The sequence below is a fragment of the Haplochromis burtoni genome, unplaced genomic scaffold (assembly GCF_018398535.1).
Source record: "Haplochromis burtoni strain Fernald_Lab_line unplaced genomic scaffold, NCSU_Asbu1 Contig_105, whole genome shotgun sequence".
Classification (NCBI taxonomy): Eukaryota; Metazoa; Chordata; class Actinopteri; order Cichliformes; family Cichlidae; genus Haplochromis; species Haplochromis burtoni.
Genome location: NW_024582466.1, coordinates 115,975 through 134,429, shown reverse-complemented (window position 1 = coordinate 134,429; position 18,455 = coordinate 115,975). Strand labels below are relative to the sequence as shown.

At 40.8% G+C, this 18,455-nt stretch overlaps 1 protein-coding gene across 1 annotated transcript in view; it reads left to right on the top strand.

Moving 5' to 3' along the window:
* The window catches only part of LOC102305690 (polypeptide N-acetylgalactosaminyltransferase 10), a 114,359-nt gene that overhangs the window by 17,959 nt on the left and 77,945 nt on the right, over positions 1-18,455 (top strand). The window contains exons 2-3 of the mRNA XM_005927870.3: positions 14,702-14,804; positions 15,854-15,992. Coding sequence (XP_005927932.1) covers positions 14,702-14,804; positions 15,854-15,992 — 242 coding nt within the window. The remainder of the gene's footprint in view (positions 1-14,701; positions 14,805-15,853; positions 15,993-18,455) is intronic.

Sequence of the window (18,455 nt, the reverse complement as noted above, 5' to 3'; positions counted from 1 at the left end):
TAGCTGTCATTTAATTTTACCATCCTGCCCCTGAGAAGATCCCACACGCCTTTAGTGTCAGCATGTTTCCAATTCTACTGGCAGCAGTTCAGCTTCTATAAAAGTCGGATAAATAATCTCTGCGTTAGATTTACCCTTTCAGTGGAGGTCAGAAGGGTTCTTCTTTATGTGTGTCTGGTGGTTTTTGGACATGGACGACACCCAGCCTCAGTGGTTAATGTCTTTGCTTAATGTTTACAGGTTTTTTTCTTTCTGCACATTAATGAATAAGAAAAATACTGTTGATGTGAAATGAAAATGCAATCTTAATCTCTCAAAGTAATAATGATTTTTATTTTGTATTTTAATTAAGATTACACCATGCCATTTAGGAAAATTGCTGCTTTCATAGAAGGAGGCAAACTTTTTCTTTAGCGAAACCTTCTACTGCCCTTCTTGAGCAAACCAAATGATAAGGAATGATGGCAACAGTCTGTGTAACCTTTAGAAAATGCTAATTGCTCTGCATAACTGGGGGGAACAAAGAGCGAACCACGGTTCTAACAGGCTAAATCGTTGAGTGCGTTAAATGTCCTGCCCTGCATTATTTGTCAAATGGTATTTCATTTGTGTAGCTCGAAATATTAAAGCATAAAGTGGGATGACTTTCCAGAAGTCTCTGCTGGGGTCAATATTTTTCTTTTTGAGTCTAAAATTGTCCTGTAAGAAAAATGGTAACTAGCTGCATCTGTGAATCACCGAACTTTCTGTAACTGATCAATCCTTTGATTTGAAGAGGGGAAAAAGATATTCATGACTATTCTACTCAAACCCTAGAATAATAAACATCTTGAGGGTGGTTTTTTTTTTTTTTTGGTTCAATGTTGTTTTTAGAAAAGCTACTGATAATTGAAGGGAGGTTAATCCCTTATTAAGGAATCAGCTTAACTTATTATTGTTGAACACCCGTATTCACAAACTAGTAGAGTGGAAACTACTCTGTAAAAGCATAAACATGTGAACTTTTCATTTTTTTATTTTTATTTGAATCTTATATCTCCTTCCCCATTTCTTCTTCCATTGTTGGGTCCCTTCATTGCTTAGGGGAACTGGTGCTTGTCATTTGTCTCTGTACCCAGCCCTGATGTGTGCAGCAGGCTGAAGCAAATTTGTAGATGTTCAGCTTGTTATTCTATTATGAACCAGCCACTGAATAGGGTCTTTCTAAATATTCACAAAGCGTTGCCTCTCCCTACTTTGTTTCACATTATGTTCTCATATTGGACTGTTGTCTGCTGAACCTCGAGCTATCATCCGGTGGCCTGATTGTCCCTTTACTGAAAAATGTTGATAATTGCCTTCCAGTGGAGCTGTAAAAGCTCTCCCTGCTGAGTCCATTGATTGGCTCTTTCTAACCAGTAGTGGGAAGGAGCAACTTGCCTGGGGCTCTCTGGCTCTGCACAGCACAGTAAGCTTGGCATGGCTTGGCGAAGCAGCCGTAGGGAGATGTATGGAGGGATGCTTGCAGGATTAGGGGCGCTGAGAACTGATTTGCTGATCATTATGTAAGCCACATCTGTCCTCTGTCCCCTCAGTGGCAGCCGGCCTCCCACGCTGAACACAGCCAAACCCGGCAGCAACGTGAAGCGATGAGACTGAGTTCTGCTTACAGAGTGGAAGCCAGGGGATGAGGCGGGGGGGCTGAACATTGTCCTGGCTACTCGTCAGGAAAAAAAAAACATGAAGCAGCACGAAGATAGGGGTAGCTGGAAAAATGATATCCATATAATGGTGCTTTTAATTTTAGTATAAAAGCCTGCAAATGGATGTAGTAAATCATATTATCTTTGATTTAATGCTGTAAGAAAGTTGTTTTGTTCAACAATTTGTCTATATTTTATCATTTAGTCTGGAATTGTCATGACTGTTGATTATTCAAATAGTCACGATAGTCATGGCTCGTTTGAAATTTTACCGCATTTTTCTTTCAGAACTACCTAAATGTTTTCAGATCCTCCTTCTGGGTTGCTGAAGATTTGTCATCTGCAATTCCATCACATCCCATTAGTTTGAGATTATTTGAGCTTTGTGACCTAGTATCCTTCTTGAGGCAGCCATTCTAACATGGGTACACTGTGGTAATAAAGTGATAGACACGATGAAGAGAAATAGACCTTCATATGATGCTCACCTGGTAGCATGGGGCCAAAACACTCATGTAGACAACTTGCTGGAAAAATGCCTCCTTTTGGTTTTCTGCAAAAGGAATGATATGTAGCGTGACAGGACAGAAATTTATTGCCTCTCTTAAGGATACCACATCAGTGCACGTGGTTTCTATCGCTGTACCTTGATTGGATGTAGGACTGAAAGCAGTTTGGGCTTTTGCATTTAAAAAAAAAAACGAGGACCGTGGGATGACGACATCTAGCTCAGTTGGATCAACAAAATGCTCTTTGAGCTGGCAGTATTATAGTAGTGTAAAGTATTTCCATTCATTCACTTGCTCAGATGGGATATTAAGGAGCTTATCTGAATGTGTTTTCTCTGATAGGTTTGGACAAGAGCCAACAAAGGCTGTGATCACAGCCGTGGCATTACTATTGGAGTGCCTTAAACATCCATTATATTATCTGTCCGCTGATAATTACGTTCTTTTAAATGGCACGGTGTAATCTAAAACCTTTCTAGAAACAAGTCCTGTCACTTGGCAATCATCTCAGTAATACCTCTTGGCAAATTTTTGGGCAGTTTTGTTTTTTAAGCATTATCTAAATTAACTAACTTCAATGGTTATCCTAAAAAACAGACTGCATGTGTTAAATTGCCAATTTCCTGACCTTGGTCCAATTTAGGGATTTATTACTGTTAGTTTACCAGGAAGTCCCGTTGAGATCACAATCTCACAATCAAAGTGTGATCTGGGCTAGGTAGCTGAAATACAACCCGACATATCTCAAAAATGGTACAAATACAACAAAAAAATATAAAATCTGTAACAAAATGCACTATATATAATATCCATAACATAAAACGTTAAGTGGCTTCATGAAACAAACATTCATAAGTCTTCTTCCCTGGATCCGTATAACTTCATTCATGTTCAAATTTAGGCCTTTCTGTAAAGTATTCCATGTCCGACGTGCATACTCAGAAAATGCCATTTTCCCAAGATCTGTCAGAACTCTTGTTTGTTTTTATGAACCCATTCAGAGAGTGAAGCTGGTGACTATTGGTACTGGGAACAGGGATGGGTTTATAGGTAAACTATTAGTCTAGCCATTTAGAGGAAAATATACAAGTGCTGTTTTCTTTCATTGGTTAGTCAATGCCAACATGAAAAATCATAAGACATGTAATTATGAATCAGAGACTTTGCATTTGTAATCAAGCATGGTTTTAAAATTCTGGTCCCCTCAACCAGATTTTTGCAATCCTTGTTGTTGCAGAATCCTTCCATAGATTCCCATCCGGATTCTTGAAGTGCAGTACCTCTCACAGAGTCTTTGGTGTAATTTCTCTTGTTCAACTGCATTCCTCAGTCTCTTCATTAATAGATGTATATTTCATCTGGTACTAATTTTTTTTTTTTTAAGTACCTTCAAACTGTCTTCACATTAATGAACTAGATAAAACACTGACAGTTTGTTTTTTTTAATTGCAAAATAAACATCATGCAAGCGGTGAAACTGTTCACACAACATTTTAAAATCTCGAAATTGCCTTTTTTTGTGTCTGTGTGTCACGCTTCCAAGAATTAAAGAGTTTTGTGCCAGGAGAAGGCAGAGAAGCAGCCATCTGTCATGGCCTTTGTCCAGTCCTCTGCTCAGTATCTGTGGTTGCAGCAAAGCTGTGGATAATGACTCTTGTTGGTAGCTGAGACTGTGTGGCAGAGCAGCTGGGCTCTTCTTTCAGGGAGGTCTCAGCGCCTCAGTCGCTGCCCTGAGAGCCTGGTCTTTAGCAGTGGAGCTGGAGCCCAGGGGACATTTGAGAAGAGTCAGAACTCCCAGTCGGCTTTTCTTAAACTCAGTGTTTGGGTTGATGGGGGAAAAAAGCTACAAATACTTTATTTTTAATGGCATTAAAATATTCTACTACTTGTATTATCTTTGTACTCTTTACTCTCGCAAGTTGCTCATCTCTTAAATTGCATTTTTTTAGAAGTAATAATTTATCCTTAAGGTTTATTTATCTATTACCTGTTCTCTTGCATATTGGTATGACACCGAAGGAGATGCCCACGTCTACAGTTTTGTTGAAACTCAGGCAATTTTGGCTGGTGGTATTTACAGTGGTACAGTGCTCTGCCTTTAGAAAGTACAGTCTAATGCTTCTATGTGATGAAGCAGGACAGCTGGCGCAAGCTGACGTGCCCGTGAAGAGGAGGGAAGAAGTGGAGGTAGAGGAGGAGCAGGGGGTGAGGTGAAACAGGAAAGGCAGGTAATTGTGTCTCTTGGGGTTGAGGTGGATCTGCCTGTGATCTGACAGAACAGGAAAAGGAATTTAAAAAAAAAAAAAAAGCACAGAAAGGTTTCCTCTTCTCACGCTGAGCTACTGACTGCTCTCAGCAGGTGGAGAGGAAAGAGAAAAGAGAACTATTGACCCAAGGTGGTCTGATTCATCCTCCTCTGAGAATGAATGGGCAGTTCTGTTCTCATCACATACCGCACCGCTGGTAATACCAGCTTTCCTTCTACTTCAAACATTATCCCAGACACCAGATTTCTTTCTTTCTTTTTTTTTTTTGTCATGAAAATTCAGTTCCTCAAATGTAGGAAATCTTTCTGAAGCAAATACACGATTAAATTGCAAAATTCACTAACAGAAAGTATTCACGAATATTAGGTGATCTTGATCCTGACTTGATTCCTAGTCTGTGTGATGTCATATTGCGTCGACGTGTGACCAGAGTAGTGAATTTTCCAGCGCGTGTACGACTAGCTAGCGTGCATGAGGTTTGCCCATCTCCTCCTCCAGCTCTGTTCTGCCTGTGTTGGAGTCCTTCTATTGGAACATGTCTGAAGCAGGGTATTTCATTTTGGCCTGCAATTGTCCCAAAATCCAAAAAGTGGTCACCTTTCATTTACCATTTGAATCTTTGGTAAAATGATCCGTTTCTTGGTCCTCCTCCTGATTAAAGCTGTTCCTCTCGATTACTAGTTTCACAGTGTGTCTTTTGTTCTGTCTCCTGCCCCTCACCTCCAACTGGTCGTGGCAAATGGCTGTCTCTCCCTAAGCCTGGTTAAGGGAGTTTTTCCATCCCGCTGTCACCAGGTGCTCATAGTGGGTCATGTTCTCCCCGTGTTAGCGTGGGTTCTCTCTGGGTACTCCTGCTTTCTCCTGTAGTCCAAAGACATGCAGTAGTAGGGTTCTGTTAATTGGTCATTCTAAATTGCCCATAGGTACGAATGGTTGTCTGTCTCTGTGTGTAAGCCCTTCGACAGACAGTCAACCTATCCAGGGTGTTCTGTCTTTCACCCTATGGTAGCTGGGATAGACTCCAGCCCACCCGCGACCCTGAAAAGGATACGCAAAAGAGGATGGATGGATATATGAAAATAAACATGGATTTACTAAAGTCAATTGTTACAATTTCATGTGCAGTAGCACTCAGCGGTCACTGCAGATGAGGCTTTTTTTGTTGAACAGCGGCTGCAACTTCTGAACAAAGGTGTATGTGGATGCTGGGTTGGATCCAGGAGTGGCTGGGCTGGATATGAATAGAATCACTGAGAGTAAAATAAATTAGAAATTTTTGGAGGACATTTGCTTAAGGACTACTTTCAGCTGCGGTCAAAATCCAGAATTGAATAGCTATGATCTTTGTGCAGCAAAAAGCAAAGTAATCAGATTTTGAGCTAATTTTGCCTGCAGTTTGATTGCAATCTTTGTGGGTTAGGAAAATCCATCAGGTGGACACAACAAACAGGAATTCAAACATCTGACTTTCCTCAAATTGTCTTTCTTTTAAAAAAAAAAATATTTTACTGATTTTTATTTTATTTTATTATTTTTTTTACAGTCAGTAGGCAAGAAAATGAATTACAAAACGAGAGGAAGAGGGAAATACGGGACCAGTGCTTTTATTTTCTTCAGTCCTTTTCAGTCCTTTTAAGGTGGCACTATTACCTCGGCATTGTATCCGTACAAATAAAATACCAGTCTGAAAACATGTCAGTCGCCAGCTCACATGTGCAACCGATTCTGCTGTGGGTGTCACAACAACCTTAGTAGAAAGACTGAATTCAGCTTACATGAGGGGCAGTGTTTTGTTCAACTTTCTAGTTGGATTTAAAAAAAAACCAAAAACTGTTCCGGCTTTCATGAATTAAAAAAACAACATCTGTGGTTCATCTGTGAAATCCCAAACCTCAAGCAGTCTCTGTACCCACGGATGGGAAAGAAATAATAAGACAGAGCGGAAAAACAGAAATGAATGTAAGCCAGACATCTGTCTCCGAGTGACCACACATACACTACCTTTGATTCTTTTGCTCAGGCAGAAGCAGACCTACTGCTGCTTTTGTGAGCGTCTCTGGCATGTTGGAACTGTGTGGCTCTGATGTCCCTCAACAGCTGCTGAGAGTCTAAACCCACAGCACCAGCATCAGTCCCACTCTATCTGACCAAATAGCAGACATAATCTGCTGTTGGGCAGATTAGCAGAAGACCACATCGGCATGGAAATGAGGTTAGGCAGCCAGCGTTTCAGATAGCCTCGCCATAATCTGAAAATCCCTCCATCGAGGTCACCAGGAGGAAAACCGATGGACCAGTAACTACAGTTTCACTACCCTTAAAAATGCCCCCAATTCAGGTGATGCCCAGGCTGAATATATGCTATCCTTATTAATTTCCCTCATATCATTAAAACATGTGGACTTCTTTTTACGCAAGATGTTTGCATGTAGGTCATCAGTAGCCACTGGCACATTAAATCACATCATTGCTGTGGAAAATGCTCCTCTTTGAGTGGCTACAAGTCGTCATAGTTGCCCTGCCACATAACAGTTTGCCTTCATGTTGCAGCCTATGCTCTTTAGGTATACATTTTTCTCTTTGAGTAAACTGATGCTATTGTAGTATGTGAAAAATGTGCAAAACACCTCTCCCACGAGGCATCCTAACCCTGTGCCTGAAACACATCAACCCCTTTCCAGAACAGAGGAACGGCAGCTCTGTTCCCACCTCTAAGCGAGTGAGTTCCTCAGCATGCTTCAGAGGAATCAGAATTCTACCACATGTATCTACAATTGACTTCTTCCTGTCACTAACAACAGTCCATGGGCACAGGTGAGGGTAGGAGTGTAGATGCACCTGTAATCTACAGCTTCAGCTTCACGCTCAGTTGTCTTTAACAAAAACAGATCGGTTCTACGATGGCCGAGGCTGCGCCGAGAGCTCTGTAAACCGTCTGATGTTTGGGAGGAGGAATACGGGGAGCAGTCTAGAGCTCAGTATTCAGAGGGAGACACCTTTTTAATAATGCGTGTCGCTCCAAGGAGACAAATTCGTCAATTTGGACAGACTGATATCACATTTTTAGGTAGATTAAGGAACTCGGCTTTGTCTCCATGTCTTATGCAAATACTCACACATTTGCTGCCTGATACTCTCGGTCTGTCTTTTATGAGTCTGTGTGCAAACACTGACTGACATGTGGCCTTTTGTCATCAGTTAAATAGACCACTAAAAGGCTACATTAAATTTAATGAGGGCTCATGGTGCCAGGTGACAGGAGTTACATCCCTGTGCTTTCAGCTCTCTCGCAGCTTTTCTTCTTCTCTTCCCTCTGCTTTCCTTTAGAGCATTTGTTCCTGTTTGCGTTGCATTTAAGACGTTTTGGGGGCCTGTCAGTTAATATGAGAGTGCTGCATGGAGACAATGTGCCCTGTGAGGATCATGGTGTCACTCTTTCAGTGACTTATCAGGGTGTTTGGGCTGAGTCTTAAATATTGATGGAGCCGAAAGTGCCCAGAGTGGAATGAGTTTGTGGCAGCGTGGATGCTTTGTGATGATGGTGATTAGCAGAAAGGAGGGAGGCAATACTCTGCTGTGGAGTACCGCAGAGACGCAGATGATCATGTCTGGTATCGCCTTAGTTTCCGTTCCCTTTCAAGCCGCCTCTGGTCCCGTTGTGTGTTGCTCATGAATATTCATTCTCCGGCTGAGATGAAACTAAATTTAACTTTCACTATTGGCAAAAAGATGGTTTAAAGGTACTAAGGTCATAATAAAAGTAATCATTTATATTACAATATTTTAAGGTGGTTGTTTCACATTGTTTAACAAATATACAAGGTAGAATATGAAAGTACTTTATACAAACTGTATGACATGTACTGATGCTTGAGAGGGTCTAGACAAACTAATTTATAAACATTTTCTTCAGTAAAAAAACAAACAAAAAAACCTCACAAAAGAATGAAGTCGTTAAAGGGTTTGTGTTCCGTGACAAACTCTTTGCTGCTTCTGGCTGCACGCCTGCCTTTTGATCAGCGGTTTTACATTTTGTTCAGCAGATTTAGCAGCTATTCAAACCAAAATCAGCCATGCATTAAAGCAGCACAGCTGGCTTTGTTGGGAGAGTCTTGCTTCAGGTACTTACGAAACATGAAATACAAAAGATTTAGCAGGTGTTCAAACCAAAATCGGGTTCTTGAATTTTAAGCTTTTTCACATCCTAAATCGCTGAACAGTAGTGTATCAGTAGTTTGTCTGGGTAGACCCGGAAGTTTGGAGTTCTGTGTCTATCCTGCGGTCGTCTGCCAGCTACTTCTGTTTGAAGCAAAGGAGCAGGGGCTGTATTTTAGGGTGAGGCTGGACATCTATCGCTAAGGCAAAAGAAACTTGTTCTGGATGCTTGTATCCAACACACCGTTCTTTACTACCCAATCTCATCACCAGAGCTGATGAAAATAGGTTAATTGATTGACGAATTAAAAGTTTGCTCTCGCTTGTCCACAGTGGGCCAGTGCATCCAAATGAACTTGTCAGGTAGGCCCTATAGTGCTATACCAGGAATCGAAAACCCAGGCACTACACCCTAGACTACGGGTGTCAAACTTGTGGCCCCCGGCAAACGAGATAATTTCACGTCAGTCGTGTGAGCCAAATCTTCAGCTCTGCTGAGAATCCATACAGGCAAATGCGAGACTTTATTTTGATGGGCACATGTTGCAACCAATCACGTGCAAAGATGGACTGGGGTCAAGAAAGAAGGAAGGGGGGACAGATGTTCTGGGGAGCAGAGATGCAGAAATGTGTGCATGTAGCACAGAGTCACGGCTCAGTGTCTGAGTGTCTAAATGAGGTTCGCAGGCCCGACGGTGTGTTTGAAGCCATTTATAATCTAACTCGCCGTAAACAAGCAAGCAGAAATGTTGGACTTTCAACTGTAATCTAATAAGTTTTACAGTTTTTTCCTACAGATAAAAAACCTCCCTTGGCCATTCATACTACTCAAAGTAATGAAGCAATAAACAACTAAAGATTGAAACGTTTGTTTTTCACTTTCTACTATAAAAATGTCAGTTTGTGGTTTTTTGTTTTTTTTTTAACGACTACAGTTAAAAAAACAAAAAACAAAAAAACATGACCAGGCTGGGCAACGAGCTACCAGAAGTTTCTTACAATTTGAGTTCAAAGAGTTGTCAGCTTTTTCTTTATCGCGTAGAAAATGCAGGTAAATGTAACTTCTTTACACTGAGAGACAGGGGAGTTTCACTGGTCTGGCCCACTTAAGATCGAAGTGGTCAGTATGGACTGATTCTTATATAGTGCTCAGTGCTTTCTAAGTACATTCACACACTCTCATACTCCGATGGATGCATCGGAGAGCAAGTTGGGGTTAGTATCTTGCCCAAGGATACTTGACATGCAGACTGGAGGAGCTAGGGATCGAACCACCAACCTTCCAATCAGTAGGTGACCTGTGATGTAAAATGAGTTTGACACCCCTGCTCTAGACCCTTCGTGGAGCTCTAACCTGTGTCTTTCGTAGCTGAGCCTTGAGCAGTGTTTCAGGTTCAACCTAAATAAATGACATAGATGCAACACCCTGGGTCACGATCCCTGCCATTGCAAAGTTGTAAATTAAACTACACAAATTTGGCACCCTCATTACAAAAAGTAATTTACCACAAACTTGTGTGATTGGACAATGCTGCATTCTTTCATGTGCCATTGAATTTGAGTTTGGCTTCATTAAAATTTGTCTGCTACTGTAAATCAGCTCTGGGGTTCCTTGTAGAGCTTTAGGAAAATGTGTGAAATGTAATGAAATCCTGCTTAATCCTGTGAGGGCTAAATCCTTATAACAGTCACTGTAACCTTAAACATAACTGGTGTTTTTGAAGAGGGGGGGAAAAATAATTTTTGTAAGAATTGCAGATAGTTTGTATGTTTCAGAATGTTTCTCTTCCTCTAAGTCCAGTCTGAATAATGAGCACAGCATGTACTGATTATAACCTTGCAAGGAGCAGCAGTAACCAGTTGGTTGGTATGACACGCAGTGAAGTATTCAGGTCGAGTTGTTTTATTTTCCCGAAGTAATGACATCTCCATGAACCTTAGCAACAAGAATGACTTAACTGTAATACTCCATGCCTAGCTGTGCCACAATCCAGTTAACTAAGAAAATTCAAGTGGATTTTAAATGAATACACTCAGTTTATGGGGTTTTCTGGTGGCCCTCCTTACCTTCTTTTACTCATCCAGACCATGTGGGCATCACTGTTAACCATGGCCACCTTGAGCTGAATTAATCCTGTTTGCTTGTTGTGTAGAGAGAACTCTCTTTTATATCCTCTACCTGACTCTAACCAAACCTAACAGTTTAGTGCGACTCTGATGTGAAGGTTTTTGCATCTAGATATCAGCTTTATTAGTTAGTAGAGATGTTCACTTTTAACTGCTATTGTTCTTCACATTTCTAGCTTTTCAGTGACAAACTTGCAGGCTGCTTTTAGTGTGAAGCCCTTTTAGTCACTGTGTTGTTTTAACCTGCCACCCACAGCACAAAGCCTTAAAAACTTTGCAGACTTTTACTTTTTCTTTTCCTCTTTCATTACCCACGTGTGGACAGTTGTTTTCATGCCCATCCTTTTCCCGTCTATTTCAATTACTTTCTTTCCTTTAACCACCCGCCCACGTCCTGCGTCCACAAAACTAAACATGTGCACACATTAGCTGAAAACTTTCCCCCCTCTCCTTGTCTTGTTTTTCAAGGTCTTGTTGAGCAGCAGGAAAAACCCCAGAGGAATATTGTGGCGATGTGCGCTGAAATTTTAATCAGGAGGAAATGGGGCGGCACAGTACTGTTCCTTTATAGTATGAATTTGCACAGATGGACTCTTGCTGCTTGTCAGATCCATATGCGACACACTGAAGGTGTCTGCAACAGAAAGGGAATGAAGTAGTGAGATCATGGGGTCGGAAAAGGGAGACCATGAAAGAAAGGAAGGACGAGTAAATGGAGCGGAATCAGTTTAAAAACAAACAAACAAAAAAAACTTATTTCATTTATCCACACCGTCTAGTCAGTCATCTTACAAATGGGCTGAAGGTTTTCTTCGGTTGACCTAAGAGGTTGAGTACTTCATAAAGGGATGATGTCTTGGAGCACACAAGTCTTCATTGGAAAAGTCAGAATTTAGATTGAATCGTGAGTTGATGCAGTTTTCTTCACACAATTTAATCTGCTCTAATCAATGTACAAAAGCTGTCCAGTACAGTTATTACAGCTATTAAAGTTACAGAGTATTCAAGTACAATTCAAGTTTACCATACTAAAATTGGAAGTCTAATTCAGGCACTGAGAATGTTTGCGGTGCCATTTATCAACAGAAGCTATTACTGGCTGCCCCATTATTCTCAAGGGGTTGTTACAGCGGGCAGCTCCGCATGTCTGATTTACCTTATCAAATCAAACCTTTCCTTCTGCAACCCCAAAGGGATTTCTCTCTCTCTCATCCTGGGACTGAACCGCAGATTTTCTGCTTGTTAGCCAAATGTGTGAACCATTAAACTATGCAGCCATGCCACGCATCAAAGGAGGATATAGTAGTAGTTCCTGTATTTCAGGCAGCCCCAGTTGCCTAAGTATAAGGCCTCCCAACTCGGGGATTGCTGGTTTTTGAGCTTCGTGTGGTGTGTGAGAAGCATGGCAGGTTATTTACTTGGTTAACTGATAAAACATAAGCGTTACAGGGTTAGCTGGTGGTTTGATATCCACTTTCTTCAGTCTGTATGTCACAGTCGATGAGGACCAGTGTATCGCAGTGTTGCATAAAAATATTGCCTCTGACATTAGTGCCAGTTTTGTGATACCACGCCAATGGCAGCATAGACTGGCATAGAATCTCTTTTAGTTTGGGGAGGGTGTTGGTGGAAAACTGGTATTTGAGTGGTCAAAAAGACAATAAATAAGCTGTTCAAGGTTTTCCACCCCAAAGTTTACCAGCCAGTTTCTATGGTTTGCTTGTTTTGTAGTACTCATGGCCCCAAGCTAGAGCATGGCCCCTGGATGTGTAACTATAAATTCCTCTTTTGTCAGATTTGGTCATCTTCAACCGTCATATTTGTTACACCAGAAACGCGTTGTTAAGCTTGTGGGAATGTTTTGCCCCCAGATGGAGCAGAAAATTTCCCATACAAGGTCATACTGAGTAATGCATATATTAACTTGACAAAAATCTAAGCCTAACATAACCCTTAAATTGTCAAAATGATCTCTGGGTCATAGGGGTGGGGGTCCTCACTTTGCAATAGGGGTTTGGGGGGGGGAAGAGTCTGTGCCTGAGTCTGAAGGCTTAATCAAAAAGATTAACCTAAAACGAAATCTTTGTGGTTATATACTGTCCATTAGTTTGTTATTCAGGGTCGTATTCCTCTAAGCCAGCAGTCTGTTTAATAATTCATAGTATTTCATGCAGTCAGTGGTGCCATTTGTATTTAAAGTGTTTCACTAATTGCCTCCTCCCATCGAGCTAATTATTTCTCCATTGTGCTGTGATCCTGTAATTCACAATGCAGAGTCACTGAAAGTCACTCAGCGTGTAGAATGACTAAGTGCAAGAAGAAACAGCCTCCACCTTTGTATGCTGAGCTGCAGTGCGTGTGCGTGCGTGCGTGTGCGTGCGTGCGTGTGCGTGCGTGCGTGTGCGTGTCAGTCAGGGCATTGATATTCTCCTCACAGGGTTGTCAAGCATGAAATAGAAGAGTACACTTTCTGTGGATAAACTCTCAGCAGAGCATTGTTAGATAGTGAGAGCTGATGCTCTGGAGAAATCTCTTAGCTGACACAGATACTGACGGGGTGAGGTAAAAAAAGACTGAGTGTGCTGCTCTGTTGTGTAAACGAGTTATGTTGGTTTTTCACATTTTATCTCATTAACAATAAAAAAGGTGTCTTTTACCATCCTCCTGACCATTTCTGTGTGCGAGGTGGCTGAGCCTTTGCAGGTTTGGCGTGGGAGGTTGTGCGCTGGTTTGGAACAGAAATGTCTAGCACTTGAGATTCAGCTTCAGTCAACTGGACAATCAATGATTATGTGACTTTGCCGTTTTTACTCTTCAATCAATCTCCAATTTTCACTGCACTTCCACATTACTAACCGCTGGCAAACGTTATTTTTGGTGCACATCCAAATTGATCCCCAATCACTGGATTAGCAGATGTTTTAGAGACGTGCTATTCTTCTGTTAGTCAGTCACAACTCTGCTCATCCTTGTTACCACATTCATCTAAGGGCCTCCCCATGCCTGCCGCCTAGTGCCGGGCAAACGGCACCTTACGAGAAAGCTGACGCCAAATTTACATCACATCCCCTGTCGCAAGCCGCCATTTTTGCTGATCGTGCATGTTTCAACTGATTTTTACTGAAATGAAGAGATGAGTCTACAGTCATGTCTCTTTTATATATATCAGTCCAGAAGCTCAGCGATTCTACAGGTGGAGGTGCTGCAATAATTTGAAAAGATGGGATCACTCTGTATTTCTTTTGTTTCTGTTTTTGTTTTTTGCTTCCACTTTTTTTTCATATTCACCTTCTTGTACCAATCCTGATGTGGAGGTTTTGTCTGAGTGATTTAGTTATTTACACAGCATTACAAGCTTGGCCCAGAAAAGAACCACTTCTTTTGGGCTACCAGCAACCATTTGATGTGGTTTGCGTGTCTGGCCTAGGTGCCACCTGGATACCTCCTTGGTGAAGTGTTTTCGGCATGTCCTACTACTTACTGGGTCAGTTAATGCGTTTCACCTAAGCATTTACTTCATTGATACACAGTCTACGATGTGGCACTTATTTCCAAAGAATTACTAAAATAGGAGGAACTTGAGGAGCAAAGTTAAACCAAGATACCAACTTGCAAGCGTGCATAAGAAGCAGCTGGTTGTGACTGAAGCTAGAAGTTCTCTTACATTGCTTGCTTAATAGCTTCAAGCTGAAATTGGTTGAACATGTTGTGAATGATTGTTATAAATCAGGAAGTTCTGGAAGCTCTTCCCTACTTAAAATATCCTTTTGCCGTACAGTTGGAAGACACACTGGAGTACAAAATATGAACATCTGTGGAAATGTGTGCTGAATGTCCACATGGCAGCCAATATATTGTTCACTGGTTAATCCAGCCATCAGAGCAGAGCAAATGCAGATGTGTCTGTGTGTATGACGGTGCTCATAACCATCCCTCTGTCCAATTCTGTTTTTTCCATCAGGGAGTGAATCGTGCGGGGAAGGGCGCTCAGCTGGGACGCAATGGTGTGCGGCGAAAAGACTGGCATGACTATGAAGCAATCAAAAGAGACGCATCTCGATCTGGTTTGTCAAAATCTCTTTTTACAACTCCTGAAAAAATGAAACTTAATGAAGAAAGATGCTTTTAGATTTGCACACACACACACACATCCAGAGCGTTGCTCTCCTGGTATCCAGCAAGGGTGTAAATCTGTGCTTTGGATACATTACTGGTGCCATAAATACTGTTTATATCTTCTACAATCATCACTGATTGGGTTTAATTTTCTGTTCAGGGAAAACAGCTTTTACACACTGAGTGTAAATTAGTCCAAATGGGTTTATCTCCTGAAATGAGCCGTTAAAGGCTAAAAGTTATTTTCCACTCTTCTTTCCTTTTGGAGGGAAACGTGGGTAATTTCTGCTTAATGAAACATGCATGTCTGTAGATGATTAGAGCTGTTTTTTGTTCTCCACAGGACCATACTTCTTCTTTTAATGAATCCCCAAAATATGATGATGTAATATTATCCTGTGTGGCTTTTTTTTTTTCTTTTTCGTTTTGTTCTCAAACATTAATCTCCGATTTATATATCCAGAGACAAACTAATATATTTTAGATTAGTTTTGACTTCAGCTATAGTTAACAAGTGGGTGTGGAGAGTGTTCTAGGATGGATGTAGCTTCTAGGTCTAAAAGGTGGAGCTTTCTAAGCATGAGGAGGGGGCGACTCCTGTGGGTCCAAAAGGGGGGGGGGGCGTGTGCGTGTGCGTGTGAAAACAGACCCAGACTTCTTTGCTCTTAACATTTCCTGATGAGGTCATGGACTCAATTGCTAATTTGAAGTGTTCTTAAATAAAACACAGCATTCATTTGAGTAAATTAGTATTACAGTGAATATAATTTTAATTCCAGTTATAATTCTGTAATTCTAGTTCGTTAAGTTCTTTTCTTTATCTTGTGCACGCCTCTCTTCCTGTAGTGATGCAGTCACTAAAAGCCCAAATTCACTTACTGTTTAATTTCTCCCGTCTTGTTGAATTTCTGTGAAGAGAATGACGTGTGAGATTTGCTTGCTCACTTTTGGTCTGTATAGATTGAAGTTTTTGTGATGAAATGTTGTTCATTTGTAGGTAACGGTGAACAGGGGAAGCCGTTCCCCCTGACTGATGCTGACCGGGTCGATCAAGCCTACAGAGAAAACGGCTTCAACATTTACGTCAGCGACCGCATCTCCCTGAACCGCTCTGTTCCTGACATCCGCCATCCAAAGTGAGTTATGTGTGTTTTCGGTAGAACACCAAAAAACTTGTCACTTTATAGTCTTATTCATATGTTTAAAGATAAATCTGCAGAGTCTCTAGCGTCACTCTGTATATGAGACTGCACACTACTGGCCCGCGTAGTAAAACACTCAAAGTTTTACTACACGAGCTGCCATTTGATTAGCAGTAGAGTTTTTACAGAGGTAGACTTCATGAGTCAGTGAATAACTGAGTGTTGTTCAGTGCTGTTCCAACAGGCTTATGTTGGGGATTTTTATCACATCTCAATCTGCCATATCAGTCATTTCTATTGAGTGTGAGGTGGGCACCAGATGAAAAGAAAGAGAGAAAACACTTCTTAAAATTTCTAGCGAAGTGGCCAGTAGCCTCAGGCAAAACTGCCATTTTCTACAAAAAATACATCTCTGTTGGTGTGAGCATTTTCATCATAGAGGCAAAAATGGGCCACACAGGACCAAGGGTCTGCGGGTTTTCATTCAAGCCAAAGACTGCAGCAGGTTATTTTACAGATTGGCATTCCATCAACCGGAGAGGAAAAAAATGAATCACCTGCTGCAGTCCTTTAGCTGGATTGAAAACCTGCTGGCTCTCAGCTCTTTGTGTAAGATACATGTTGTGCAAGGCTAATATTTGAAATCAGTGATTCAGATAAGCTTTCTGCTCAACAAGATGCTGATTTACACTAATTAATAGTGAAGGTCAGTGGAAATGTTTCTTTTTTTTTTTTGTTTTGCCTTGAAAAGGACGGGAAAGGCGTTCATAATGTTTAGGTTTAAGCATAAAACTGTGTATTCCGGTGCTTTACAGAACAGAACACAGGCATACTCGCACAAACACAATCAATGTGTTCATTGCTGTTTAGCTGAGAGTACGGATGTCAAACATGAGGCCTTGGGAGTAGCCAGCAGGCTGGTTTTTGGCTTGAAAGAAAAAACAGTGAAACTTGCAGTGAAATATATTTTAAAATGAAATGCATTGCTGTTACCAGCATGGCTATGTTCAGACAGTAAGACTATACAGGAGTGAAAATGTATGGAAAGTCCACACATCCTCACAGGAAGCTGGCAGCAATGTGGTGACCACAGGCCATAGAACCAAAAGAAACAAAAAACAACTTAACTTAACTTTGGACCTACTTTAAGCTTGGGCAGAGTGATTCAAGCAACTACTGATGAGAGTGAAGGATACTGCTGATTGACATTAGAGGGATACAAATAACCGCTAAACTGGTATGCAGTTGTAAGGAAAGTAAATGTAATTAATGTGGAGACATTATGATGCAATTACATTTATTTTACAGAGACATCAGGCTGTTCTTCATATTTGTAGGATGCACTTGTAGTTCTTTAGAGAGGGCATTTTATTCTGTTCTTTTCTTCCTTCCTTTTGATGTTTGGTTTTACTACCTCAGGGATCGATTCGGGCTGTATGTGGCCCATGAACTAAAATAAGTGTGACACCTCTGGCTTAGAGCTAGCGTATAGTTGGTACATTCGCTGTTTGGGTCAGATAAGGAGGTCAAATTCCTACCAATGATTAACTGTGTCTGAAGACAACTTTAGGCTTAAACACTACATTTGGTTTAGTTTGAATGTCCAAAAAGAGCCTTGATATGTCCGTCCGTAACGTCATCTGACTGGTTGTGTTACTTGAACAAAGAAGAATCGACTCTAAAGTTCAGACCTGATGAAATTCCACAGCAATAAAAGAGGAAAAATGTTGTAAAGCTGTTTAACCAGAGTGAAAGTTTAATGAGTTTGGAATGGGTACTTTTTCTGCAGTATATGGTAAATGGCCTGTATTTGTATAGCGCTTTACTCAGTCCCTAAGGACCCCAAAGCACTTTACACTACATTGTATAGTAGTGTGTATATATAAATATTATGCTATTTAGCAACTTCAAAATCCAAATGGTTAAATATCCTTCTTTTAATGCACTGTTTAAAAAGTCTCTTTAGTCTAATTTATTTTTAAACATAATCATTTTTTTTCAATTTGTTTCTTTTTGTTAAGTGACAAATGTTCACTTAGATCCACAAGTTTGATGTTTGACAATCACCAACAACTGCATTATGTTCACGTTATTTTCATTTTACAATGACCAGAGCTTAACTGTATCTGTGCTGAAATGGACGTATTCATCAACCCAGCAATCCACAGGTTTCATACAGGCATCATCCAACTCTCCTGACATGTGCAGACATGATAAAAGTAGTCAAAACTGATTAATTTAATTTCTGAATACATTAACACTACTTATTGAACTTAAAGAGTAGGTGCATTTGGGTTTAGCGTGTGGTCAAAATCTGCTATGGAGGCTTGAAAGAGTTTAGTGATTTCTAGAGGAAAAAATGCAAAATGTCCAAAGTGAAGCAAATACCGATTTCAATGTAAAGCAGAAAGCCATTATTAGACACCAGGACAATTCTGCCCTAACCAAAACCTACTT